The sequence below is a fragment of the Camelus ferus genome, chromosome 23 (assembly GCF_009834535.1).
Source record: "Camelus ferus isolate YT-003-E chromosome 23, BCGSAC_Cfer_1.0, whole genome shotgun sequence".
Classification (NCBI taxonomy): Eukaryota; Metazoa; Chordata; class Mammalia; order Artiodactyla; family Camelidae; genus Camelus; species Camelus ferus.
In genome coordinates, this window is record NC_045718.1 from 12,167,785 (window position 1) to 12,194,478 (window position 26,694).

The following is a 26,694-nucleotide window of genomic DNA, read 5'->3' on the forward strand; positions in this document are numbered from 1 at the left end:
CCAAGGCCTCCTCTGGGCAGTTCTCGGCCTCGGTCCCGTTGGCCTGTCTTCTCTGATACTGCTGCTGAGTGATTGCTCGGGGATCCCCACGGCCCTTGAACTTTGATCCGCCGCCAGGCCGGGCACTAGTAGGCGCTCAGTAAGTGTCTACTGAACAAGTGAGAACGGGGCGGCGTTTCAGTTGGGTGAGTGAATGAATGACGGGCGGGGCGCGGGGCGCGCGGTCCGCAGCAGGAGGCGCCCGCTGCCACCCCCTGGAGGGCGCGCCTCCCTCTCCCGCCTGGTCCGCCAGCTCCGGAGGAGGCCGGGAGGGGCCGCAGGGAGTCCAGGGGACGGCGGGGCCGCGGCGCGGGGGAGGGGCGGCGGCGCGGGGGGCGCCCGCGGGGGTGGGCGCCGCGCCCCCGCAACTCCTTCACTCCGCCGGGGTCTCCGGGCGCGGAAGCTGCCGGCCCGGCCGCAGCGCGCGGAGGGAAGGCGGCCCCGGCCCGAGAGGAGCCTCCCCCGCCGGGCCGCGGGAACTGGCGGCGCGGGGGTGTCCCGCCGCGCGCGCGATCGGCAGCGGGAGGAGGGGGCCGGCCTCGCCCCGCGCCCGGGTCCCCGCGGGACGCCCACCCCCGCGGGCGCCCCCCCGCCCCGCCGCGCGGCCCCGCCTCGGCTCCGGGCTCGGAATCTCGAGCCCTTCCTGCGTCTTGCCCCTCTTTCCTCTGGGCCTTGGTACGCCCCAGGGGACAGATGTCTTGGGATCTTTAACATTTGGGATGCTGCAAATGCCGAAGTTAAATGAAATACCTTCGGGGAGGGGAGGCCGGGAGGAGCCGCGGGGGGAGGACAGCTGGCCCGGACGAGCAGGTCCTGAGGCTGCAAGGCGCGCGCGGGGGGCGCGGGGGCTGGCGGGCGGCGCGGGACCTCCATGGGACAGGTAAGGGGGAGCGCCGGGGGCGCAGCGCGGTGAGCTGGGGGGATGGAGCCCCTAACCCACGGCCTTCCGCCCTAGCGGAGGGGGCCCTACGGGGAAGGGAGGGGCGGTGGTTTGCCGGGGGGTGGGAATTCCGAGTTCCTACCAAAAATGCCTGTTTCCGCCTGCTCGACCTTTCTCCTCCGACCTTCCTCACGCCTGTGGGTCCCCTGGCCAGGTTCCGGAAAGCCAGACAAAAGGAGCTGAGTCCCGGGCCGCCTGGACGCGGAGGGCGCGGTGGGGGAGGGGAGCAGGGTGGACCGGACAAAGGGGCTTTTTAAGGAGAGCCTAGAGGTCTGATTCCGGCGCGCATTCCGGGCTGTTGTGGAGTCCCCTGTCCCAGCCCACTCCACCGTCACTCTCTGGAGGCGAGCACCTTTCCCGGTGGGAAGCGAGAGAGGAGAAAGAAAATAGTTCAGGAACCATCTCCCACCCGCTTCTCCTGGAGGGTCCCGGGATGTTTCCCACTGAGTCGGTTGGAGCGGCTATCGACTTGTTAATTCTTTAAGTGAAATTTTAGGAGTGCCTGAGACCGTGCTTTGCTGGGTGCTGGAGGGGGTGTGGAGATGGTGCAGGCCCTTGCTTGAACTTCAGTTTCGTGTATCATAAGAAACTTAAAGAAGGAACTTTAAAAAAAAGTGATGGAGAGTGTGAGTCGATGGCTGCAGGATGTGGGAGATTTCTGATTCAGGACTTTCTCTTAGGAAATGAAAACCCTAAAGAGATGCAGCTTTTCTCCCTCTTTCAAAGATCGGATTCCAAGTGCTCGAATGTTATGCAAGGAAACCCCACTTCCTCATCCACTGGAGGTCTTGGTGATGATGCCCTGGGGTTTGGGGTTTGGGGCACTGGCGGGGAGCAGGCTGCTGAGCCCCACTTCTCAGCAGGCCTCTGGAATGCCCACCTCTCCCTGGATATTTTGAGTCGAACGGCGTGACAGATGCTGAGACCCACGGGCTCGGGAGTTCTCGGGAGAGTTGGTTTGCCAGCCCCATTCCAAACCTCAGGGCCTGCTGGGCTGGGAAACACTGCGTGTGAATCTGAGGGGTCTTTGAGAATTGCAGGGGGTCAGGGCAGTGACTGGTCATCTGTGCTTCTCCACCTGCACTCAGAGATGGGAGATGACCTGAGGGCGCAGTTCTTACCTGGATCCCTGGGCACCAGCGCGTCTGTGGCTAGAGTTCAGAGGGTCGTGAACTTAGAGGGGAGAGGTGTGCTTGCCGCCAGCCTTTACTGAGATTTAGCATCGCCTGCAGTCGTGAAGGCAAGGAAGCGCTGGCAGTGCCTGTGGCTTGCCATGGGTAGGCATCACGGGGGGTTCACATCACAGTGCCATTGCTGTGGCTGTCTTGAAACACTATTTCCAGTCGTCACTGCTATGGAATTGCCCACTTCAGGGTCCTGTTTAACATGAATAAAGAAATATATATATATATATATATATATATATATATATATATATATATATATATATATATATGTTTTTCTGTTTTTAGAACTGTGTTTCAATATAATTGGTTCTCTTAGTGACCCTCTTCATTTTCTTTTGTGCATTAAAAAATATGCTATGAGCTGATTCTAGAAACTTCCATCACCCCCCACCTGGCGCTGGGGGATGGGCAAGGCGGAGGCTGGGTGCCAGCTGTGCACAGAGTCAACTCTTCTGGTTGTCGTGGGGAGAATGTGACCAGCCTGTAGGGGAGGGGGAGGAGAGGGCTGTGGGCTCTTAGGGAGACCCAGAGCGGGCCCTCCACTGCTGGCCTCAGCCTGGGGAGAGGAGGAGGTGGTCAGCCTGGAGGGCTCGGGCTAGCGTTGTTTGGAAAGAGGGTGTGTGCAGGAATGTGAAGGTGAACTGGATATGTGTGTAGGGGTGGGGGGGTGTGGCGAAGTCGGGGCAAGATGCTTGGGGTATGACCTCCTCCATCATCCCTGCCCTGGGGCTGGGGAGTAGAGAGGTGGTCCTTGGGGCTCGGGGAGGAAGCCATCCAGAAAAACATTGAAATGCCGGGATCCCAGAGAGTGGGGCATGGCGGGAAAGGCCTGGGGGAGCCTTGCGGGCAGTCAGTAGCCTGCAGCATGCGTCTGTGTTTTCCTGCTGCTAGGGGTGGGCACCCAGGGGCCTTGGTCCTTACTTCCCCCGGTGAAATAGGCTGGTTTCCAAACAGTCCTCCGTTTTCTTGAGGGTCAGTGGGATGGGAGACCTGGAGGCCTTTTTTTAATAGGGAACAAGTTCCGTTTTGGTCTCTGGTCCCTCATGTTTGGGGAGTGGACTTAGAGCCTGGGGTCACAGTGGCCCTCCTGTGGACTGGGGTTCGGGCCAGTGCTCAGTGGACCTCGTTGAGGGATGGATGGAAAAGAGCAACAGGGAGGTGATGGCCTTGCTGATCCATGGGGGAAAATCTGGGATAAAAAGAGAAAAGCCTGGTCTTCTCCGGGACCCCAGAGCCTCCCCTCATGGCATTCCAGCGTCACTGCCCCGCCTGGAGTTTCTAGCGGATTTGGCCTTAGTCCCCTTTCCCACATGGGCGAGCAGTGACCCTCCTGTCAGTGTGCAGGTTTCCGTGGGTGTCCCCAGTGGAGCAAGTTCTGGGGGATGGACCCCAGGAGAGCAGCTCCGCGGGGCCCTGGGCCCCGCAGGCCGGCCTGATCCAGGTGCCTTCTCCCGGGGTTCCTCCGCGGGGCGCCCCAGCTCCCGCTCCCCCGCTGCCCCCGGAAGTGCGGAGGCCCGAGCTGCCTGAGCGGCAGGATTTGTTCAGGGAAGGGCTTGCTCACCCGCTCCTCCCTCTGACTCAAGTCCTAACAAGTAACCTGGCTCCCCTGGCCCGGCAGCCTGGGAGGGACGCAGGCGGGACCGGAGGGAGGAACGGCCATCGGCCATCAGCGTGTGGAGCGGAGCCGGGTCAGAGAGCACCGGCGGCCTGGGACACCCTGAGGTGACATGCCAGGCCCCTCAGCCCCCTGATCTGAGACAGGGGGTGTTTCCCAGACTCCTGGACTGGAACCTGGAAGCAGGTGAGGGCGGGGTGGCCGGAGAGGGGCTTTGGGGCGAGGAGCAAGCTAGCCTGGGATTAGGGGGGGCAGCAGTGGCCGTCACCGCCCCCCACTCGTGTCTGGGGCACTGGTGACAGGGGTGCTGGTGGGTGCGGGTAGGGTCCCGTCATCGTGGTTCCCAGGCCTCAGTTTCCACGGGAACAAGGAAGGAGGGGAGGGGAGAGGCCCAGGACCCGGCTTCCGGGGCCACGTTTGTGACAGGAGAGGGCCCCCAGTGGCTCAGCTGGAGGGAACGTGCAGCGGTGTCCCCCTCCCCACTTTACGCCCCCACTGCCCTCCTTGGCCTTTTCCTGGGGACACTGCTCAGTGGCTGGACTGCTTCGGGGGCCCAGGACTGAGGCTTGGGGTGGGGGGCTGAGGGTCTGGAGGGCAGGGAGGGGGTCCCGTGGTGCAGAGGGGCGGGGATGGTCCTGAGCAGCCTTTATGGAAAGCAGTGCCTTCAACACCTAAGGGAGCCTGTGGGCCCTGGGGCGGGGTCGCTGCAGCTGGAGGGCAGCGGGGTGGGGTGGAGGGGTGGGGGTGGCACATGAGGAGCCTGCTACAGGTGTCACGGGGTCCTACTCAGCTCGATGTCATCCAAGAGGTCCAGACTCAGACGGGGCAGGCAAGGCCCTAGAGGCTGTTCCGGGAGGCCAGGGAGGCGGAGGGAGGCGAGCCCCCTGGATTTCACAGGCAGTGGCAGGCTCCGCCGTGGCCTTCTGACCTGGGGTCCTGCGCTCTTCACCCTGCTTGGAGCGGGCTCGCCCAGCACGGGGTTGGGATGGCGGGAAGCGCCAGTGCCTCCTCCGACCCGCTGACCCTGGCAGGAGGGGAGGGGGTGTAGGGGGGCTGCCAGCCCGCCCTCAGCCCCCGTCATCCGCCACTCGCTGTCTGCAGCAGGCTGGGGGCCTTGAGAAGCCTGGGCTGAGTTGTCACAACTTCCCAAGGCAACTCCTGAGTGGTTAATAATTAATTAGTAAGTGTGACTAATTGACAGCTTCCCCTCCCGCATCACCCCCTCCCCTGTCCACAGCCGAGTGCTCACCAAGACGGCCTCACTTCCTCGCTCTGGCTGGGCCCTGCCCCTGGCTTCTGGGGACAGTCAGAGGCTGCCTGGGACTGTGCAGGGGGAGGCCGGGGGCTGCCTGTCCCCCTGTCGTCCTGCTCTGACTTCCGGGAGAGACAGATCACACAGAGCTAGCTCTCACCCTGTTCTCAGTCCCCAGAACATATGGCCGGCCTCTCTGGCATCTTTGCAAAGGCCCTGCATAAACTTTCTTTTTAATCCTACCATTCATTCGCTAGGCTTAGAGAACTGAAATTCCAAAGTTTGCCTACTGTTTTCAGGGCCATGGTTCTAACTGATGCCCAAAGTACTCTGTCTGACAGGACGTGTTTATGCGGGTCTGTAAAGCTGTCCAGAGGCAGGGAGCTGCTGCTGGGACCAGCAGTCTGCAGCACCCCCCCACCTGCCTCGCTTTGGGCTCAGTTTTCCCTGAGGTCTCCTTCTCCCGCCGCCGGTGCCCTGAGGAGAGGCAGGATAAGCTCCAGACAGAAACTCGGAAAGACTTTTGGACTGTTGCTCAATGGCTGACTCAGTGAGGAGGTGGCTGGGCTCTCCTTCCAGGCCGCCTGCCTGGGCCCCGCCCGCCCCTCCCCACCCCACTCCAGCCAGCAGCCGCTGGGCCCTGGCCAGCTTGGACCTGGACCAGGGCAGGGGTTTGGTGAGGAGAGAGGGGATGACCAGCAGGTGCTGTTTTGGTGGCTGGTGCTGGCCGGGTGGACGCACACCTGGGATGGCACCTGAGCTACTCGTGTGTCCCCAGCCCCAGGGTGGCAAGGCAGCAGGGCCTCCTTCCTGTCCTCGGGCAGCTTCTGCTCTGGTCTGTCCCTCCACCCCTGGCAGCCCTGACATGCACGCGCACACACATACATACACGTGTGCCCTGACACACATGCGCACATGCATGTGCCCTGACACTCACATGCACGAGGCTGTGGGGTGTGGGCTCCGGGCCATCTCCCCTTCGAGGGGTCTCCCAGGCACAGTTGGCAGCCTTCCCTGGAGTTGGTTCACACTTTGGGCAGCTCCCTGGCTAGAGTGGCGGCACCTGCCTAGATGGACACCCTGGTGCAGACAGAGAGGAGGACAGCTTGGGCCGAGTGCCCGTGCCCTTGCTGGGTGGCAGTGGGACGGGTCTCAGGCTGAGGTCAGCCCCCCACCATGCTGGGCACACACGTTTTCCTCCTTTCTCCTCTTCTTTCTTCTTCTCCCCTTCTTTCCACCCTCTCTGCTCTTTTCCTACTGGTTTTTCTTGCAGTCTCCTGGCTCTTGTGGCCGCCTCTGCCGGCGCCCCCCACGTCTCTAGGAAGGAGGCGTCCGGGGGCTCGGGGACCAGAGAGCCCACCGAGGGCAGGTTTGCTGCGAGGCCCGCCCAGCCTGCTCTCTGCAGCAGCCCCGGCACTGAGGACCCCCACCCCAGCCTCACTTCCCGGAAACACGTTCCTCACTCCACACCCCCTGCTCTCGAGCATCTGATTAATAAGCTTTGTTTGGAAGCAAGGAAATTTACATAGATCGGTGTTTTTGCTACTCTTTTAAAAGTTGGGGAAACTGCAGGCCACCTCCACGTCCTGGCCCAGGCTGGGAAGGGTGTCAGCCCTCCCTCCTCTGCGCCCCCTCCCCCCAGAAGTCCGCCATGGAGAGCAAGGATGAGGTCAGCGACACGGACAGTGGCATCATCCTGCAGTCTGGTGAGTGGAGGGCCAGCCCTGACTCCCTGAGTCCCAGGCTGCAGGGCTGGCCAGGCTTGGATGCCCAAGGAGGAGGTGGGGTGGGTGGAGGGGTGCTGCTGGGGGCAGACACTGGCAGGCTGGAGGGTTTCCCTTCCTGGGGGGTGGGGGGTCTGGCCTGCAGCTTCGTCCTGTCTGGAGCAGCGATCTGTCTGCCACACTCAGCTCTGGCCCCAGTGATTACTAACAGGCTGACAGGTCTTATCTGCTTAGTGTGACGGTGCTGTGTCTCTGGCCTGAGCTGGTGGGCCAGCCCGGTCTGGTTTTGAGAGAGGACAGGAGAGAAGGGCATGCGTGTGTGGGGGGGAGGGTGGGGGAGGAAGAGACAGGGAGAGAGGGAGAGAGGGAGAGGAAGTTACCTGCCGTGGGTGGAGGGTGAGAAGCAAGGGGCCAGTTCTGACCACGGTCCTCCCTCCTCCGCAGGCGGCTGGTAGGACAGCCCTCCCCTCTGAGCTGTAACGGGGCCCTGTCGCACTTTGTGGTTGTGACACAGGCTGTGGCCCCAGCTGGCCTGTGGTCCGGGCAGGCGAGGGGCTGTGTGCAATCAGCCCAGGGTGGTCCAGAGGGGTCCGAGACAGGCTTCCCTGAGCGTGTGCCCCTACCCCCCAGGCCCTGACAGCCCGGTGTCCCCCGCGAAAGAGCTGACCCACGCGGTCCGCAAGCAGCAGCGGGCCCTGGAGGAGCGGTTGGAGGCCTGCCTGGAAGAACTGAGGAGACTCTGCCTGCGGGAGGCGGTGAGAGCGGGTGTCCCCTCCACACACACCAGCTTGGGGTTAATCTGAGGGGCCTGAAGCTGCCTTCGGGGACGTGGGGGGCTGAAGGGAGGGAACCTCCATCCTGAGAGAGTTCTGGGGATCAGACCAGTGGATGGTCCCTGGTGTTTGGACAGCTCAGGGAGGGGTTAGTTCGCCCCTACGGGGCCCAGGCACAGGGAAGGGTGGAGGAGGGGACTGCAGGGGGACCGAGGGGATGGAGGCGCCTATGGGAACTGTGTCCTGGCTAGTGCAGGTCCCAGGAGGCGGGGAGCCGTGAGACAGCCCTGGACGTGGGGACGGGGCGGATGTGCTCAGGGGTGTCTGGGAGGGGCGGGCATAGGCCAGGCGGGGCCCGCTGGACAGGCTACTCCTGTCAGGCTGAGGCCCAGACAGCCTGGTGTGACCTCGCTTCCCCGCAGGAGCTGACGGGCACCTTGCCAGCAGAGTATCCCCTCAAGCCAGGGGAGAAGGCCCCCAAGGTCCGCCGGAGGATTGGAGCCGTTTACAGACTGGACGAGCGGGCCCTGCACAGAGAGGTGAGGAGCTGCAGGGCGCCGTCCCGGGGCCCGCGGCTGGCCGCTGGCGGGAGGCGGTGCGGCCTCCGGAGCGCGGGTCTCTGCTCCTGCTCCCCCAATTCGGGCTCTTGGCTCCGCGGGGACGCAGGGCGCCGGCTGACATGTAGCCCACGTGGCTGTGGGGAAGTCGTGGCTGCCAGGAACCCAGGGGGCTAGGACTCAAGGGAGGACAACAGGCTCGGTCCCTGTGGGCAGAGGGTCAGCCGGGAGCACAGGCAGCCAGAGAGGAGGCAGCCAATGCAGGTGGTTGCTCTGGCCCCCGGGCTGTCCACCCCTTTCTCAGCATGGAAGGGGGGCCCTGGGGGTGGCTCGGTTGCTCAGAGCCCTCCTGGTGGAGTGAGGGGTGCGGCACCCCTGGGTCCCTCCCTGCCCGGCTGGTGGGGGTCCGGCCACAGGTGTGCTGGCAGGTGTGCTCTCGGGGCCTCTGGCCCGGGGCCCCGCCGCCCGCTCACTCCGCTGTCCCCCAGGACCCCCTGAGCGGCCTGGAGCGGGAGCTGGCCCTGCAGCTGCAGATCGCCGAGGCGGCCCGGCGGCTGTGCCGGGAGGAGAACTTGGGCCGCCAGGCGCGCCGGCAGCGGAAGCACGCGGTGCAGCAGGAGGAGAAGAAGCTGCGGGAGCTGCAGCGCTGCCTGGGGGAGCGAAGGCGCAGCAGCGGGGCCCCTCCCGCCGCCCCGGCCCCGGGCCCAGGTGAGAGCCGCCCACTCCGCCCCGGCCTCCCGTGAGCTTCCTGGGGCGCACAGGCTGACAGCACGTTGGGGGAAACCTGCTCCCTGGGTCCAGCTCTACCCAGTCCTGACCCTCGGGGACTCCACCCCACAGCCCGGGGCTGAGACCCTCCCCATCCTTAAGAAACAATCCGCCTCTCCCTTCTACATCCTCCTCCAGGAGACCTCCTGGGCGGAAGGCATCCCAGGCTGGCCTCCAGCTTATCTCAAGGGTTTGTTTAGCCCTTCTGACCCCAGGCAAGTGATCTGAGGCTCCTGGGAGCCCGAGGCTCTGCTGTCCCCTGACCCGAGCTAGGCCTGCATTCTGTGCATGTCTGCTCACTGAGCTGCTTCAGGGCCGTGGCTGCCTGTGGATGGTCTGGTTGAAATCCAGCCCCACCAGGGCCACACCCCACCACCCTGTAAGTGTCTGGAACCACCCTGGTCAGGAACAGGAAACTTTGTTCTCTAGTGATTGTGCCTCTAGTCTAGTCCCTGAGCCCAGTGGCCCAGTGACCGCTGGCTGCGGGGCACCCGGGACTGACTGTCAGTGGACATCGCGTGCCCAGCACTGTTACTCTTCTAGCAAGTGGGTCTGGGCCCTTGGGTGTGACTTATCCTTCTGACCCAAGCCCAGCTGCTCAGGTCAGTATCTGAAGGCCTCCTGTCCACCCCCAGGGCATTGGGCCCTGGGCTCACCCCTCCCCCAGGCCTCTCCTGGCTCCCAGACCTCCTGCCGCATCTGAGGGAGCTGGAGGAGGGAGTGGGGCAGTGGCCCTGAGCAGAGCTGGATTCCGGGGCCTCCGTCTGGGCTCCCCAGGCTCCCACCCCTGCCCTTCAGGTCGCTTCCTGCCGAGGCAGCCTCCTGCCCTGTGGGGGATGCTTGTGTGGAGCCCAGGAGCCCTTGGTCCCCAGGCCTTGTGGCCACGCCTCTCTGCACAGTGCCCGCACCCACATGGCGTCTCTAATTTCGGGTAGAAAGGGTGTGTCTAGACACCTCCCAGGTCCCTCTAGCAGCCAGGAGTGGAGGGCGAGGGAGGAGGTGCCTCCACGTGACAGCTGACCCAGTAAACCCAGGAGACCGATGCAGGCGCAGCCGGCCAGCTTCTCGGGGGACAGCTCTGATGGAGAGAGTCCTCTGTCCTCCCTCCATTCTCGACAGGGCCCAGGACTTGACCTCCCCTGCAGAGGCAGCTGCTGACCTGGGCGTCAAAGCCCCTAAGGGCCCGCTTGCTGAGCTGCTGCGGAGCCGGTGGGGGTGGGCTGTACCCCGACCTTGCGTCTCAGCCCCTCCAGTGTCTCGTTGGCCTCGCGCTGCTTGGTGGGCTCCCCTGACCACAGGCCTCCGGTGTGGGGTGGCGGAGGGGGTGGGGTGTCCCTCTGCTGTGGCCACTGGGATGGTGATGCTTCTTGCTGGCCATGGGGAGCAGGCCAGGACACGCCTCGGGCTTTGGCCAGCCGTCTAAGGAGGTGGGCACTTAGAGGGAAGACAGAGCTGGGGGGACGGAGCCTGGCCTAGTGGCTAATTTCACCCTCCCGATCAGAGAGGCAGCCCTGTCTCCACCTGCCGCCCTGTCTCCATGAGGCCAAAGTCCTGGGTTCCAATGTCCTGTCCTGACGAGGCCTGGGGTCTTGGGTCCCAGTGTCCTGTCCTGACGAGGCCCAGGCTCCTGGGTTCCAGCATCCTGTCTGGGGAGCCCAGGAGGAGGCGGTTTTGGACAAGTAATTCCTGTCCTGTAGCTCGTCTGCCCAGCTGCACTGTCCCTGTAAGGAGGAATCAGAGAGGTTAATCATTAGTTAATAGCTTAGGTGTTTCGAATTCTAATTTTAAAAAAAGCAAACAAAATTAACCAACAAAATAAGAAAAATCCACCCACCACCTTGGTCTCCACCCAAAGCTGATTCGGTTTGGACACATAGCTATGCCGGTCCTCTGCTGGTGGCAGGAGAGTTCAGGTGTGGAACTGATGACCACAGGGAGCCTGATGAGAAATGCCCCTAGCAGGGTTCTGGTGCTGCAGATGCTCTGAATGAGTTTGTTGATCGATGGCACCTGCCATCAGCAAGGCTGTCTGGTAGAAATTCTTTGATGCTGGAAAGTTCTAGATCGGCACTGTCCAGTCCAGTGTGGCAGCCACTGGCCACGTGGGCCTGTTGAGCACTTGGAATGGGCCTTGAGTGGCTGAGGAACTACATTTTTAATTTAATTTCATTTTATTACAATAGCCCCATGCAGCTAGTGACTGCTGTGTTGGATGGTGTGGCCTTTGAGAGTGCTCAGCGTTTGGGAGTGTGACCTTTGTGGCTGCCCCTCCACCCAGGGTGTCCTGCTGGCCCAAGAGCTGGGTGAGGTCAGCAGGGCTGGTTGGGGCAGTGTGGCCGAGACTGCGAGCGCTCAGGAACCCCTTGTGAATAAACGGCCGGCAGATAGGTGTGCCAGCCCCCCACCTCTGCAAAGGCAGCGGGTCTCAGACTCCCCTCTTGCATTTAGGCTCATGGAGTTCTGACTGTGAAGACTCGGAATGCCAGGGGTGATGGCTTTCTTCCCAGACCATACATTCAAGCCAAAACACAAGCCTCTAAGCCCACGGCATCTCTGGGGCACAGCAGTAACTGTCCCACAATGTCGTCAACCTGACATTTGTGCAAAATGCAAATCTCTGTTCCCCAGGTTTTTGTTAAGATCAGAAGCTGGGAACCAGAATTCAGTAAGAGGGGGTCTACCCTGCTGAACCCTGAGCCCAGGCTGCCGGGAGCTGAGCAGAGCTCGGGCCGCCCGGCCCTCCCTGGGCAGCCGGCCTCGCATGGCGTACCAGCTGCCTGTCTGTAAAGTTTCTATTTCGTTTAAATTGAGGAGCAGAGGTTGACAAACTTCTGTCAAGGTCCAGATAGTAAGTCTTTCAGGCTTTGTGGGCCCTGTGGTCTCAGTCACAGCTACTCTACATTGTGTCATGAAAGCAGCCAGATGTTATGTAACAGACCTGCAGCTGTGTGTCAGTAAAACTTTATTTATAAAAGCAGCCAGGTAACTGGATTTGTCCCCCGGGCCTGCAGTCAGCCTGTCCCCGTTAGGATTTTCAGATGGCTGGAACTGTTTACTCCTCCTAGAATTTTCTGAGTAGTGACCTGTGCGTTCGTGGCCAGCTAACAGGGAAGCCCCTAAAGGGTGGAGGTGGGGAGCCTCCTCCAGGCAGACCGCCTGAGTGTGACTCTGATGCAGCCACCTTCTGGCGGGCTGACGGAAGCCTCCGCACCCTCCGAGGGACACTCAGGTGACAGTGGAACTCACCTTACAGGGCTGTTACAAGGGTCCCGTGAATTCACGTAGGTAAAGCCCTTGGAAGAGTGTTGGCCCAGGAGAAACACTGGCTCATGTTAACGTGTCCTCATCTTTGTTCTCAAACGTCGCCAAGATGCCTGGTGAGTTCCATCCGGGCCAGGTTAGGCGTCAGCCCGGTATGAAGGTTGCAGTTTGCTCGAGGACAGTGGCGGCAGTGCTCTGGCTTCTGGATCTCGTGGCTGCTGTTTATGCAGAGTGCCACACGCCACGTCATTTGGTGCCACGCCCTGTCGCCAGTGAAGAACCTTCCTGACCCCACCAGACCCTCACTTGGACGGGCCTGCGGCCCCACAGGGGCGCTCAGATCCGGGGCCCTTGAACCGAGCCGCATTTACGGTGTCAGGAGATGATACAAAGGTCAGAAAAATTCCAAGGGGTTCCGAAACAGCTCTGCCTTTCCCTCCGCAGCCTGGAAGCCCTGCCAGAGGGAGCCCTGGCTTTGTTTGTTTGTTTGTTTTAAATTTAATTTTTAAAATTTAATTTAATTTTTTATTGAATGAAAGACTCTAAATTCTATAGTGCTTTACAAGTTTCAAACACATGATTTCTTTTAATCCCATAATAACCCCTTCCCCCGTCCCAGTACTTCCCCCCACTGGTAACCACTGCTTTGTTCTCGGTATCTGTGAGTCTGTCTCTTTTATTCACTCATTTGTTGTGTTTTTTAGCTTTCACATGTAAGTGAGGTCATACAGTACTTGTCTTTATCTGACTTATTTCACTTAGCATAATTCCCTCCCAGTCCATTAACGTTGCTCCGAGTGGCAGCATTTCATTCTTTTTGTGGCTGAGTGGTACTCCGTCGTAGACACGTGCATCTCACAACTTCCTCATCCCGTCACCTGTCAACGGACACCTAGGTCGCTTCCATATCTTGACTATTGTGAATAACGCTGCTATGAACATTGGGGTGCACGTAGCTTTTCAAATTAGTGTTTCTAGTTTATTTTGATATATACCCAGGAATGGAATTGCTGGGTCATGTGGTAGTTCCATGTTTAGTGTTTTGAGGAAACTGTCCTGTTTTCCATAGAGGCTGCACCAGTTTGCATTCCCACCTATAGTGTACGGGGGCTCCCTTTACTCCACACCCTCCCCAGCATTTATTTGTGTTCTTCCTGACTATGGCCATTCCAGCAGGTGGTATCTCACTGTGGTTTGGATTTGCATTTCCCTGATGATTAGCGGTGTTGATCTTTTCATGTGCCTGTTGGCATCTGCATGAACAGGTGGGGAAACAGATTCAGAGCCCTGAAACGCCTTATTCGCGGCTGCCAAGCTAATGGCAGAGCCAGGATTAAAATCAGGTTTCCTGTATCCTCACTCTTAACCTCCGATTTTTTTCTACTTCCAAGTAATAACTTCACTCCATCACAGCACGGAACACACAGTTAGCGTTTCCTGATGAGGGATGCTGTTGGGGAGGGGGAGGGGCGGGGCAGGTCTGGCTGCTGGCCCCCAGGTCTGCAGGTGGACTTCCTCACCTCCTTCTCTCCCCTTTGGCCTCCCCAGAGCTCAGCGCCTCGGATGACAGCTCCCTGTCGGATGGGCTGCTCCTGGAGGAAGGTGAGAGGGTGGTTTAGGGACTGCTGTCGAGGCTGGGCTCCTGCAGGAGAACTCAGGGCTTTGGCGGAGTTTGCTAGTAAGTTCTTCCAGTGGAGAGTGAGTGGAGCGCTAGTGAGCTGGTGGTGCCGGGCTGGGCTCAGCGTCTCCACTCCGCCGGATGCTGGCCTGCCCCGCGCACGCTCTGTTGAGAGGGGGATGTGCTGACCCTTTGCCGTTTGAGATGCTCAGTCATTTTGACGTGGAGGGGAAGGTGAATTCCAGCAGAGCCTACAGGCCGGGGCCTCCCTGCTTTTGCTGGGACTCGACTTTAGCATGCACCTGTCAGAGCCTCAGCCATCTGGCCACGGTCATTGGCCCTTTTGAAAACAAGGTAGCACTAAGGGAGGAAACACAAGTCTGTAGATTAACAACCCTGGTCACAAACCCTAAGGATTCCGGGGGTCAAGGTGGACCAAGAGGGTGGTGCAGTTCTGCCTGGGGGAATGCCCAGGCCAGTAAGGAAACAGCACACCTGGGCACAGCCTGATGAGAAAAACAGGGAAACAGGAAGTTAGCTGCAGACATGGGTCCAGGAGCAAAGGTTAGAAGGTGGAGTCACGTGGGCCAAGGAGAGTCAACCTGGGGAGGCTTCTTGGAGGAGACAGGTATAAAACGGAGCTGTGAGGGAGGTAGGAGAAGAAAGCACTCTGGAGCATCTGGGCCCGGAGCCACGGCTTGGAACAGCCAGACAAGCAGCCCCGGGAGGGGAGCCAGGCGCAGGCTGCGGACACTTGCTGGGCCGGTTCCCCAGCCACTACCCTCACTGGGTTTCTTTCACCTGCAGAGACACCTCAAGGGCCAAAACCTCCCCCAGAGTCCTCAGATCCACCTCCCCGGCCTCTCCCACCCCAGAGCCTCGAGGGGCTGCAGCTGGTAGGACCTGAGACAGGGGGCCTGGAGCGGGCACCCATCCAGAACAGCCCCTGGAAGGAGACGAGCCTGGACCACCCCTATGAGAAACCCAGGAGATCTTCTGAGGCTGGAAGCGAGTCCAGGTCAGGCGGGAGGAAGGGAGGGCCAGGAGCAGGAAGAAACTTGCTGGGGACAGGGGGCACCTTCGCTGTGATGGTGGGAGGTGGGAGTCCATTTCTCTGCACACCCGGAGACCCTGTTCCTGCTGCTGACCTGTCCCCAACCCCTCCAACTTCCAGCAGCCCTGCCACCACCCCGCAGGATGGGCCCAGCGCCTCCAGCCTGTGGCTGCTGGAGCCTGCCTCCTACTACATGGTTCCCATCCGCAGCGTCCCCGGGCAGCGGCAGGGCCGCACCAGCGCCCCCGCCACCCCCGAGATGCAGGGCAGGCGGGGCCAGTCCCAGTCTCTGAGGTAAGAGATGGGCCACATGAGGCAGGGGGAGGGACCCATGGCCAAGCGTGTACATTTGGAGGGTGGTGGCTTCCAAGATTCTGTGGGACACTGGCTGACAGCTGGATAGTGCAGTGGCTTCTCCTCAGGCGCCTTTCTTAAGCACCCCTCAGTAGAGGCTGTGCCCCCAACCAGCAAAGCCAAAGGCAAGTCACTTGTGAAGCAAGTTGTTTCCTTCCAAAGATGCCAGTTTTGTCTTTTTTTGCACAACCGGCTTCAGCTCTCCTGCCGGATTCTCTCATGGCACGAGGGATGTGTCTCAGTTGACACTTTCCCGGTTGTTTGTAATTGTTTATTATTGGCCACTGACAATGGACAGTTTGCTTTTTCAGCTCATGTACAGTTGATTCTCATTATTTGGGCAAATATGTCCCGTGAAGTCACCACAGACCATCAGTCTCGGGGATGGAGCTTCTGGGCATGTGTTTGTGCCCTGATCGATATGTAACCTTGTTTTATGGAGTTTCTGTTTAAAGACACCTTATCTAACATGCACGGGTGATCCATTAACACTGACCTCACGGCCAGCAGCGCGAGAACTCACGCCTGAACGAAGCTCCTCTAACGCAGGTTCTCTCCATAAATCACACGCAGACAGCCCTGCAGCACCAGATTGGGAGCCGTTTTAAGCAGTGACAGCAAAAACATTACCGACAAAGAGCACAAAGAAATGAAAAGCATGGCACTGAACAGACTGTGGAAAGGCCACTCGTGTGCAGTGTGAGAGCTGAACCCAGAACTTGCAGCCTCAGCTGGGAAAGCACCTGTCAGGAAGCTCAAAATTTTCACCACCCTGCGTGCGTCCACATGTGACTGCCAAAGGGCTGTGGGTGTTGATTTTGAGGTTTCAAATACATTTTAGCAGTAGGAGAATTTGCAAACACAGAACCTGTGAATAATGAGAATCCACTGCCTGCTACTTTCCACACCCCCTGCTGTTTGGTCAGCGTCTCAGGGGCTGGGTTAGGACGGCAGTGATAGCCGCACCAGGAGAGACAGCAGGCAGCCTCAGGCCAATCCTGGGTCCTCCATCAGGTTAACTTTGCCCATGGGCAGCACTGGGCTGGAGTCCAGCCATGCATTTTATACTTCACATACTGCTGGGGTCATCTTACAAACAGGACCTTTGTTCAAGTTAGTGAAAGTCGCCCCCTCCGGACAGACATGCCTGCGGCCAGCATCTTGGCAGAGCGAGGCTGGATTTCAGCACTCCTGACTGTCCTGGGCTGGTGCCCTTGGGGAGGGCCAGCTGCACGCAGCCACCTTGTCAGAGGTGGTTGGGGCTGCCGTACAGAGCACCACAGCTGGGTGGCTGACGTAACAGAAACTACCGTCTCCCAGTCTGGAGGCTGGAAGGCCGGGATCCGGGTGGCCCAGGACCGTTTCTCCCGAGGCGTCTCCCCTTGGCTGTAGAAGGCCGGCAGTCTCTCCCTTTAAGTGGTTGTCCATCTGGGCCACATGCCAGCTTTACGCCTTCATCTCAGATGCTGGAAGGCGTCCGCCTGGGCAGATTGTGTGTCTGAAATGCCACTGAACACCTCGCACCAAAATGGCTGAGAACAGAGGCAGATGTGGCCTCCTGTACCCACACCCGGGTGCGCAGTGCGGCGGGAGGGTGTGGGGTGCTGGGAGGGGCGCGTTGGGTGCGCACCAGACCAGGAGGGTGTGGGCACGTGTGGCCGAGGCTGCGCAGACGCGCGACACCCCGGCCCCCTGGAGGCAGGGCTGGCTCAGCTCTGGGTCAGCGCGGCCCCTCTCTCCCCGCAGGACGGACCCCTCCCGCGCCGGCCCCGACGGCCGGGGCCGCAGCGCCCTCCCGCGGCGCCGCCCCACGTACTACACGGTGACCGCGCCGGACCCCTGCTGCGCCCGCACCTCGCCCGCGCCGCGCCCCGCCTGCCACTCGTGCTCCGAGGACAGCGGCTCCGACGCCTCCAGCCTGTCGCACCCCACGCCGCCGGGCAGCAGCAGCCCGGACATCTCCTTCCTGCGGCCCCTCTCGCCGCCCCGCCCGCGCGCCCCCCGGCCCCGGCCGCCCCCTGGCTGCCTCCGGGCCCCGCGCTACGTGGTGCTGGCCGAGGGCCGCCCGTCGCCCGGCCAGTGGGGCGAGTGGGGCGAGTGGGGCCCGGGCCGCGGCGACGCCGCCGCCCTGCGCTGGCAGCGCCCACCGCCCGCCCACGGCCGCGTGGCCCGCACGCCCTCGCTGCGTGACAGCCCCGCGGGCCGCGGGCTCAGCAGGGCGGCCGTGTCGGAGGAGCTCAAGTCGTGGCACGAGCGGGCGCGGCTCCGCAGCGCGCGCCCCCACTCGTTGGACCGCCACGGCGCCTTCCGCGTGCGCAGCCTGCCGCCCGGCGCCGAGGCCCCGCGCGCACAGGTACGGCCTCCCCGGGCCCCGCCAGCCCCGCAGGCCCTGGCGCGGCGCCCGCGGCCCCGCGATCCGCTGGGGGCCGTGGCCCGGCAGCCCCCAGATGGGAAGAGCAGGCCCCAAAGCATTTCCCCTTGGCTCTGGAAGGCCCTCTGGAAGACTCCCCTGGGGCCTTCCTAATTTTGCCACGTTTAGCTCAAGAGCACGTGCCCATGTGCGCAGTGGAGATGACGACCCTCCCAGACACCAAAGACACTCTTCCCCTAATGGCTCCACCGATGAACCACAAAACAGACAGGTCGCCGTCTGTTCATAATCAAAGTCCAATCCAAATCACCCCCCAGATTTCCTGACATGAGGGCCCAGGACAAAGGGAGAGTCTGGAAATGTGTTTGCCGGAGCCAGAACCTGTGACTGCCTGTCAGTCAACTTACCCCCACGCCCTACTCCATCCCTCCGCACTGCCGTGATGAGCAGCAGGGTGAAGTGATGGTCAAGTGCCCAGACCCTGAGGTTAGCCTACCCCTGGTCACGTCTCAGCCCTGCCACTTACCAGCGATAGAACTGGGCAAGTTAGTTAACTCTTCTGACCCTCTGTTACTCCCTCCGTAAAAGTAGTAAAGGATCTCTCCTATGTGGGTACTGAGAGCTCTAAATGAGTTAGTGTGTGCAAGGTGACCACAGCGATGCAGAGTAAACACTAGGCAAGTGGAGTTATCGACCCTCCCCACCCCCGTGCCAGGGACCAGGTCAGTGAGCTGCCCGTCTTGTCCGTTAGGGCACCCGGACATGGGGTTGGGTGGCCACCCTGGTTTCTATGTTTCTTTGTTCTGGAAGTGGGGTACCACGCGTGAGCCTCTTTCTGCTCTCTCCCGGGTATGGAGGGCTCTGCAGGGAGCGTGCTCCACGAGCCTCCAACAGGCTGCTGCTTTGAGACCCAGGATTCCAGCTGGCCCAGCTGCCCCTCCCTCCCCCACCCACCAGTCCTCTGGGCTGCAGCTGGCATCCTGGGCCTGGCAGCACCCTGGCCCCGGTCCCAGGCCGCACCCTCCAGCTGACATGCTCTTCCTTTCCTGCGAGCTTGGACCTGTCCTTGGCCCTGGCCCAGGCCATCCCAACCTGCCTGACGGGGAGGGTGATGGGAAAGGGGCAGGGAGAGGAGGTCAGGGGGCCTGTCAGACCCCAACGACAGCAGGAGGCAATGTGGATAAGGGTGACCCCTGGGCGCAAAGGGCCTCCTGGGAGGCTGGTGCCGCTGCCGGTCAGCGTCCTTATGGGACAGGGATGGTGTGGCCCGGCTTGCCGTCTGGATGCTGCCCGTCTTGTTCACCCATCTTTCCCTTCCTCTGGCCCTGGCAGGTGCCCACAGTGCGTGTGCTCCGGAGATCGCCCGAGGGGGCCCCTGTGCAAATTTTTATACCTGAGAACGGAGAGGTCGTCAGCCAGGTGTGATCCTGAGTTCCAGATGCCTGGCTGGCAGGCAGACGACAGTTTCCCAGCGGGGCTGGGGCTGCAGCCGAGACCGCCTGCCCCGAAGCCGGAAGCCCTCCCCAGCTCCCTTCTCCCGTCGCAGGTCGATGACCTGGAGCTGAGACGTTTTTTTTCACATCAGTTTTTGTTCAGAAGCCTTGGCCTGAGGGTTTATATTTGTGGTTTGTCCTCACCATCCCTGCAATATGACGATGCTCTGTTCCCCAGAGACTGGCCTCCTGGACTCAAGGCCTCGCCTCTGACTGACGGCATCTGTCGCCTTGTGCAGGACACATGGCGGGGGACGCAGGCAGCAGAGAGGGCCACGGCGCGTTCCTGGAAGCCCCACCCCTGGGTTCTGAGAACTTCCTTGCAGAACAGCCCCGGCCGTGCTGCCCTACTGCCGCTGGAGGCTGCACCTCAGTCCCCCGTTTCTGGCTCTTGGGGCGCCGTCGGGGTGCCTGGGCTAGGGAGTGTGTCCTCCCCTCTCTAATGTGCTCTGTGATGCACGCACCAAGGGCTAGGTTAAGGGTCAGTGTGTCCCGGCGGAGTCTTGTCTGTTTTCCTGACCCCAGGACTCCCCCACAGGGCCCCCAGTTGCTAAGCGCTCCCTGTCCTGTGGGCTCCTGGCATCTCCACAGACCCATGAGCCTTGGTTGGAGGCCTCTCCAGATCAGCCGTCAGGTGGTCCAGGCTGGGGGCTGACCATTTTCTCTGGGCATCGTGAGGACTTGCAGGCCCCCCCCCCCCCCCCGCTGACATCTTTTTGTCATAGTCCTGAAAAACGGTGCTTCACAGGTGCTTTTGGAAAGGCATCCTCTGTGGCAAGTTCTCAGGACGGGGGCAGTCCTTGCTCCTTCTCCCACCCAGCCGAGCTTCTGCCCTGACAGCGGATTTCCTTGAAGGAGGGCAAGCCCTTATTTTCACAGATGGGGATACCTGCCCTGCAGGGTGTAATGAATTGTCCCAGTGCTGGGCTGAGACCTGAGGCCTGGAAGCTGTCGGGGCTAAGACCATCGGTATCCAGGCTCCTGTCCTGGGGCCTTTGCTGAAGGTCTGATTCCCAAACAGGGATCCTGCTTCTGGGAGAGAGCACTGAGCTGAGGCCAGGAGTGGGGGGCGCCCCAGCTCGGATCTAGCCTGTGCAGAGTCCTCTGTCTGCAGGACAGAGGCCGTGAACACAGCTTGAGGCCGCAAGGGCTTTGAGGCCAGACCTGGAGGAGACACAGCTCTCCGTGCTGCACAAGGCGGCCCGGCTGAGGGGTCGGGAGAGGGGAGCCTGCGTTTCTCGCTGCTCTTACCACGTCCTGCGGCTCCCCGGCTCTGCGCGTCTTCCTGCCCCATCGTGCTGGCTGGCTGTGACTTTGACAGCTGTTCTCCTGCAGTTCTGTGTCTGAGCCTGTTGCCCCCGCGCACAGCCATGCTCTCCCCTTCCAGGGTCCTCCCAGAGCACAGGGCTGAGCCAGGAGACGTCCGGGCACCCCCCACCCAAGCGTCCCTCATGTTAACTTATTGGTCCTGTATGATGCCTGATGCCCCTGCAAAGTGGCTGTGTACTCAGCCTTGGGGCTGTGGGGAGTTTGTGCCCAAAACTTCAATAAAGTCTGCTCTTGGAGAGGCTGAGCTGATGGAGAGTTTCTTTTGTGCCCAGTTTCCTGAGCAGAGGCTCTGCCCTGCCCTTCAGGGTGCAGAGCCACCTGGCCTCCTCAGCTGGTCTGGCCAGGTCCCTGGGGGGCAGGTGGGATGGTGGGGGTGGGGGAGCTCTCTGGGTCCTCTGCAGGATGGAAGCGGGCGTGAAAGCTCCTTGGTACCCCTAGGGCCTGAGGAGCTGGGTTCTGGGACTCATTCCCCAAGAAGGACCCGGGGCCATGGGAGCCTCTGGGGGAGGGGGTCCCGGTGTCCACTGGGTGGGGCGAGATGGTGGTCGGTGATGGGTGCAGCCGAGTCTCCTGGTCCTCGGAGCCATCCAGAGTGGAGGCTCTCATGAGAAACAGCCCCTCTGCTCCAAGGCTGGACAAGGAGGCTCCTTGGGGAAAAGGGGGCCCTTGCCCATCTCTGGGCAGGACCACAGGGCAGGCGTGGGGTTCTCCCACTAGGCCACCTCCTAGCCTGCCCTGCAGGGGCCGCTCTGGGACCACACACGGCGCCCCCTGGAGCCACGATGCTCAGGAGAGACGTGGGCCTGGGGTCTGAGGCGCCCAGCGTGTCAGGTAAAGCGGTCCCTCCTGCTGGCCCTCAGGGCAATGGAGGGGCGGGTGCCAGCGGCTGGGGCGATCTTGGCCCTGCCCACTGCCTGGCAGTGGGTTCTGTGGGGCTTGGGTGCCCCATTCTGGGGGGTGGGCCACGAGGGGACACAACCCCAGAGGTTTCTGGAAAAGCGTGGGCCTCCCAACCTCAGACCTGAATCTTTTCCACCAAAATGAGTTGTGGATAAGGGGGCCCGATTCTGTACTTCAGACGACTGTGAGGAGTCAGGCCCAGCGAAACCGTGACTGGTGTCAGGGCGTCCCCAGGGCACAGGGTGGGGGACCCGGGTGGGGGACCCTCCCCGCAATGGATGAGACCAAGTCAGTCAACAGGAAGGGCTGGCGAGGGGGCGGGCAGGCCCCTCAAGGCCCCCTAGGAGCAGAGAGCAGGGTGTGCCCCCGTGTACTGGGCCGGGCAGTGCTCTCCTCCTGGTCCACAGGCAGGTCTCCCAGCCGGGTCTGGGCGGGCAGACATCGCAGGGCTCAGTCCCCCAGCCACAGGGTGCAATGGGATTACCTGGGGCTTCAGGATTTCAGCAGCGAGACGCCCAGAGGCGGAGGGTTCGACACCCAGCCTCTTGAGTCTGAAATGTCCCCAGGCAGGGAGAGCTCCGGATGGAAGACCTGTGAGTCAGGAGGGATCAGGGCTTCAGAGGGTCCCCATTCTCTCCTGGGGAGGTGGGGGGAGCCGGTGGTGGGGCTGCTCAGCCAGATCCCTTTCCTTTTCAGCAGCCTAACCTGGCTCCCGCCCCAGAGTGCAGATGGATCCACCTCCCAACGAGCGAAAATTAAACCAAGTAACATTTTCGCCATCAGCTGACCGCGTCTGTTGGAGTCCTGCCTTGACAGGTGAGTGGCTGGCCCTGGGCCCGGCGGTCTCAGCTCAGGGGGGGCTCAGAGGTGCCGGTGTCTGATTGCCCAGCCCTCGCTGGTGACTCGTGAATGCGCACGAGTCTGCCCGCTCCTGGCTGCCCCATTACAGCTCTGGCGTCTGTGTACCTGTCCCTCATCAGACCTGCCCTCATGAGGGGCCTGGAGCTGGGCGGGAACAGGACCTCGTCTGGGGCTGGGAGTTAAACCTCACCGGCTCTCTGCTGTTGTGGAGGGCCAGGGCGGACGTCCATACCTGTCTGTGTGTCAGCGAGTCCCAAACAGGCACCTGTGTCCCACAGCCTGTCCCTGAGTTCCGGGCTCTTGCATCCACATTGATGACATGTTCCAGGTGATATCCTGACTTCACTCCCGGCCCCAGCCTGCGCCCCGCCTCAGTTATGCAAGCCAGTCCGTCCAGGCCCCGCGGCCGCCGGCGCCTGGACTCCTGCCGCCTCTCACTCACACATGGTCAGCGCTCTCCCTCCTGGCTCTCCCTTCAGCGTGGACAGGAGTCTGTCTCCCTGCTCTGAGCCCCTGTCTCCCCTCCCCCTGTTACTCTCACGCCCCTGCCGAGCTCCACGCCCAGCCCCGTCCAGTCTCTGAACAGCCGGAGTGATTCTGTTAAAAGTCGGACCACACCACTCTTTAACCCAAAGCCCATCCAGGCCCCCATCCCATTCAGAGCAAAACTCAGGTCCTTGCAGTGGCCTCCTGACCTGTCCCCCGACCGCCCTGGCTGCTTTCGTCACCGCCACTCTCCTTGCTGCCCTATCCAGGCACAGGGCACCTGTGCTGTTCCAGGGCCTTTGCATCGGCTGCTCTTTTGGTCTAGAAAGCTGTTCGCCCAGATGTCTGTAGGGCTCGGTCCTCATGTCCTCCAGGACCACCCAGATTCAGTCAATGCGACTCTCTCTGACCTCGCGCGTGCGCCCGCGTGTGTGTGTGTGTGTTTGTGTGCACGCACACACGTGCACGCAAACCTGTATGAGCAAACACAAAAGTCTTTCCTCCAGAAGGACTCAGAGCTCACAGTGTCCTCAAAGGGCCCCCTTGGCATGGAGCCCGTGTCTGTGAGCTCTGCCTGGAAGAGCGCCTTTCACACAGCAGGTGCTGGGTACCTGTGGGCTGAAGGCCTGGATGGATTTCCCCTGGGGCCCAGGCCGTTTCAAATGCTTTATGTGAATGAATGCGTTTAAACCTCAGAGCAACGACAGATCCCGTGAAGGTCACCCCTGTGTTAGGGGAGAAGTCAGCTTGCTCAAGACTGCGCCTTCATTTATCAGTGTCATGCGTTCATTGTTTATCATTATTGCTGTTCATTATTCATCTTTTATGATCTCATTATGTTGCATTAGTTTGTTTAATTCTCACAGCAGTAACAGCTACCAGCAGCCTCTTTGTTGGACAGACGAGGAAGCAGGAGCCGAGAGAGTTTTGCTGCGAGGGTCACAGGGCTCGCAGAGCAGAAGAGCTGGGCTTTGAACTCAGACGGTTGACATTTATCTGCTGTGCAGGGGTGCTAACACTGCTCCCACCCCAGGGCGCTCCTTCGCAGGGTGACAGAGAAGGCCTGGCCTCCGGCCTGGTGGCTGGGCCGCTCCTGGTCCCAGGCTGCTCCGCCTCCCTCCTCTCGCTTCCCCTCCTGGGTGGGCAGGCCCTACTCCCAGCCTCACCCCCGGCCTTGGTATCCACACCTGGTCCTGCTCAGGGAGGCCTGCCTCCAGCCCAGTTGGCAAGAGAGATGCTGAGGCTGACTTGGGGGTGCACATCCATTCCTGCTCAGGAGTTGGAGCCCGCCCACGACAGCTCCAGGAATCTGAGGCCACTGGGGGGACCTAACAGGCCTTCCTCTTCCCCGACGGTCCTCTGCTGGGCCACACAGTGTGCAGGAGATGTCCTAACTCGCCACATAGCCGTCTTTCCACGGCGGCTTCTGAGGCCACTGTCGGCCACAGGCCTGGAGAAGCTAGAGCTGAGGCACCCGCCTGGCCCCCAACGGCTTCTGAGCACTCGTGGCAGAGGGTTGAGGGGAGGCCGTGCTTTCCAGTTCCCCTGAGAGAATCAGCCAGACCCCTCCCAACTGTGTGCCTCTGCAGGGCTGCGCCCGTCGGAAAGAGAAGCCTACGGGTTCATTCTGGAGTTTCTAGGACGAGGACAGGCGGTAAGGCAGCTCTCTGGGGCTGTTTGAGAGCTGAGGGGGGGCGTAGGACAAGACGAGGGCTCACGCCTCCTCGGGACTCGGATACTGGCGCTGGCTTGGAAGCCTCCCGACCTGGCAACTTGGGTGGCCAGGCCACCAGACACTGACCAAGTCTGTATGGGGGGCCCCCAGCCCCACCGCCCCCGGCCCCAGAGGGCTACATGCAGAGGGGCCAGGACACTGGTGAGTGCCAGTAGGGTGTGGGGCTCGCGGCAGGAAGTCCTCCTGCTGATCTGGGGTCCGGGCTGGATGTGGGGCAGGGTCTGGGTGCAGCCAGCCCGGGGTCAGAGGGCGGAGGGCAGAGGCGCGGGCTGGAGTCTGTGTGTCTGTCCATCCTAGTCCGAGTTCGACAAGCTGAGGTTCCTGAGGGCAGTAGAAACCCTGAGTGGCGCTGTTCACGCCCAGGCAAACGGCAGCATGGATGACTACTTCCCCAAAACTGTTCTGGCCCAGAAAATTGAGGTGAGATAGGCCCACCCCTTCTGGGCAGCGGTCCTCCGGGGAGGAGGAGGACGAGGCCCAGCCCAGGGCTGGCGCCTCCCTGAGGAGAGTTCTTTCCTCCTCCCGGCCCTTCTAGACATTAATCCTTGAAGAATCCACAGAGGTCTTGGTCAGCAGTGTGCGCCAGCAGGCCATGCTCTGCATCGTGGCCCTGAGGTTCCGGCTCGCTCTTCCTCCTCTGGGCCCCTGGGTTGGGAGGAAGGGCAAGGCTTGGGGACCTGAATCTGGGGCCCCTGACTGCCACCTCATCTCCCAGCGTCCTGGTGTAGGATCTCCCCGACTTTCCCTATCAGGAGGCTCCCGAAGAGGCCAGGGCCCCCTCCCTGGCAAGGAGGCATTGGAAAGGGTCTGGGGGGCTCAGTTCCCACAGCTTCCCTTGCCTCAGGGAGAGCAGCAGAGCAGGGCTCCCCCAGGGCCCTAGAAACTAGCCCAGCCCCTCACAACTGCCGTCCAAAGACCCTGTGGTTCCCTCGCCGCGCCCAGCCAGGTGAGCCCACCGTTCCACCTGTCCCAGAAGCTGGACCTGATGGCCGCCAGCATCTCCAGGATCATCCCTCTGCCGCTGATCACGCCCAGTCTGGACCGCAAGGACAGCGCCAGCGTCTACATCCAGGTAACCCCACCGCGGCCTGTCTGCGGGGGATGGTCTGTCCCAGAGACTCCCCGTCTCTTCGCTCCAGCCCGCCCTTCTCCCCTGACCCCTCCATCTCCCCAGGGCCGGTTCCTGCTCTTACTCGACCCACAGGCGACTTTCTCTAGTTCTGTGACAGCCTCCGTCTCCGGAGGAGACAGTCTTGCGATAAAGACTCAGATTGTACGGAATTATGGGCCAAAAGTCTTGGCCGAATCTTCCCAAGATTTTTCAGTTTTAAAGATAGAAGTTTCCTTGATCTAACAGAATGCACCTCTGATGGTGAGGGTCCCATGGGGGTTGTCTTTGTTGGCGAGAACTGCCTGGTGCCTACTCTGACTGTTCACCCTCCATTGGAGCTGGCCCTGGCCCAGTCTTCAGTGAGACCAAGGAGGGCCAGGGCTTGGGAAGATCAGAGTTTGGGAGCAGAGCTGGACTGGGCCCCACTTCCCCTCCCCCTGAGGAGGGTCGGAGGAAGATGAGGGTGCCCCAAGGAGCTGTCCATCCTCCTCACTCCACGCCCCCCACTTGCTAGACAATCCAGGCCTTAGATGACATGCTACAGGCGCTTGTCATGGAGGGCAGGGACCCCAGCATGGCCGTGCTGCAGAGATGCCTGGAGGTGCGTGACCGCAGAGACTGGGGAACTAAAGCCTCTGTTAGATGCGGTGTGTTGGGAGGGGAGGGAAGGAGCGTTAGGGTAGACTGGGGGCCGCCCCAGCCAAGAGCCATCCATCCTCCAACCTCAGTGTGCGTGACCATCACCTGGTCTTCAGCGCGTTTTGAATATTCTTCGTTACAATAAGCGGGCACTCTCAGGGGTGAGTTCGAACTGGGGAAAGAACCAAGAGCTACTTGAAACCCACTCTCATGAGCAAGATGGTAATCAGTTAGGACAGTGTAATTTTGAATAAAATGTTAGGTGTGACTAAAGCTGAGACCAGGCTGCCTGGGCACCCTGTCAACCGGCTGATGGGGACTGTGTCTCGAGAGGAGACGGGCCCGTGTGGGGACACGGCTTTTTTGGGATGTAGCATTTCTGGTAGAGTTTCTTTCTTTCCATTTTTAATGATATTTATTGTTTTCTTTCTAATTGTACAAGCAATACATGTTCACGGCGGGCGACTGGAAATACGTCAACTCTGGCGGGGCCCTCCGAGGCCGCCCTCCTGTCGTCTGCAGGGTGGGGGGACCCGCTTGTCTCAGGCAGTCGGGGATGCGGACTGCAGACCGGGAAGGGAGGGGCGGGCTCCCAGCTCCGGGGAGGGGCTGCTGGAGTGTCCTGGC

The 26,694-nt window shown here is 61.2% G+C and overlaps 1 protein-coding gene across 4 annotated transcripts; it reads left to right on the top strand.

Annotated features, from left to right (window-relative positions):
• The first annotated feature begins 743 nt into the window (after window positions 1–743).
• INAVA (innate immunity activator) lies at window positions 744–20,573 on the top strand. Of its 4 annotated transcripts, none has more exons than XM_032466842.1 (10): window positions 744–919; window positions 6,591–6,739; window positions 7,388–7,512; window positions 7,953–8,069; window positions 8,576–8,795; window positions 13,665–13,718; window positions 14,542–14,752; window positions 14,909–15,082; window positions 16,889–17,495; window positions 18,846–20,573. In XM_032466842.1, exons 1-10 carry the CDS (start codon window positions 759–761, stop codon window positions 18,936–18,938), a joined length of 1,911 nt encoding a protein of 636 aa, XP_032322733.1. In that variant the 5' UTR covers window positions 744–758; the 3' UTR covers window positions 18,939–20,573. The 4 variants fall into 4 exon arrangements, with proteins under 4 accessions (XP_032322733.1, XP_032322734.1, XP_032322736.1 ...); XM_032466843.1 differs by having other exon boundaries at window positions 14,912–15,082; XM_032466845.1 differs by lacking the exon at window positions 744–919 and adding an exon at window positions 2,840–3,967 and having other exon boundaries at window positions 6,676–6,739.
• The last annotated feature ends 6,121 nt before the right edge of the window (window positions 20,574–26,694 follow it).

What these genes read in the sequence shown, in the direction of transcription:
- INAVA (XM_032466842.1), top strand. Translation starts at nt 759, where the DNA reads ATGCTGCAAATGCCGAAGTTAAATGAAATACCTTCGGGGAGGGGAGGC. An exon ending in TGGCATCATCCTGCAGTCTG is followed by an intron (nt 6,740 to 7,387) that starts GTGAGTGGAGGG and finishes CCTACCCCCCAG; the next exon opens with GCCCTGACAGCCCGGTGTCC. An exon ending in TGGGCTGCTCCTGGAGGAAG is followed by an intron (nt 13,719 to 14,541) that starts GTGAGAGGGTGG and finishes TTTCACCTGCAG; the next exon opens with AGACACCTCAAGGGCCAAAA.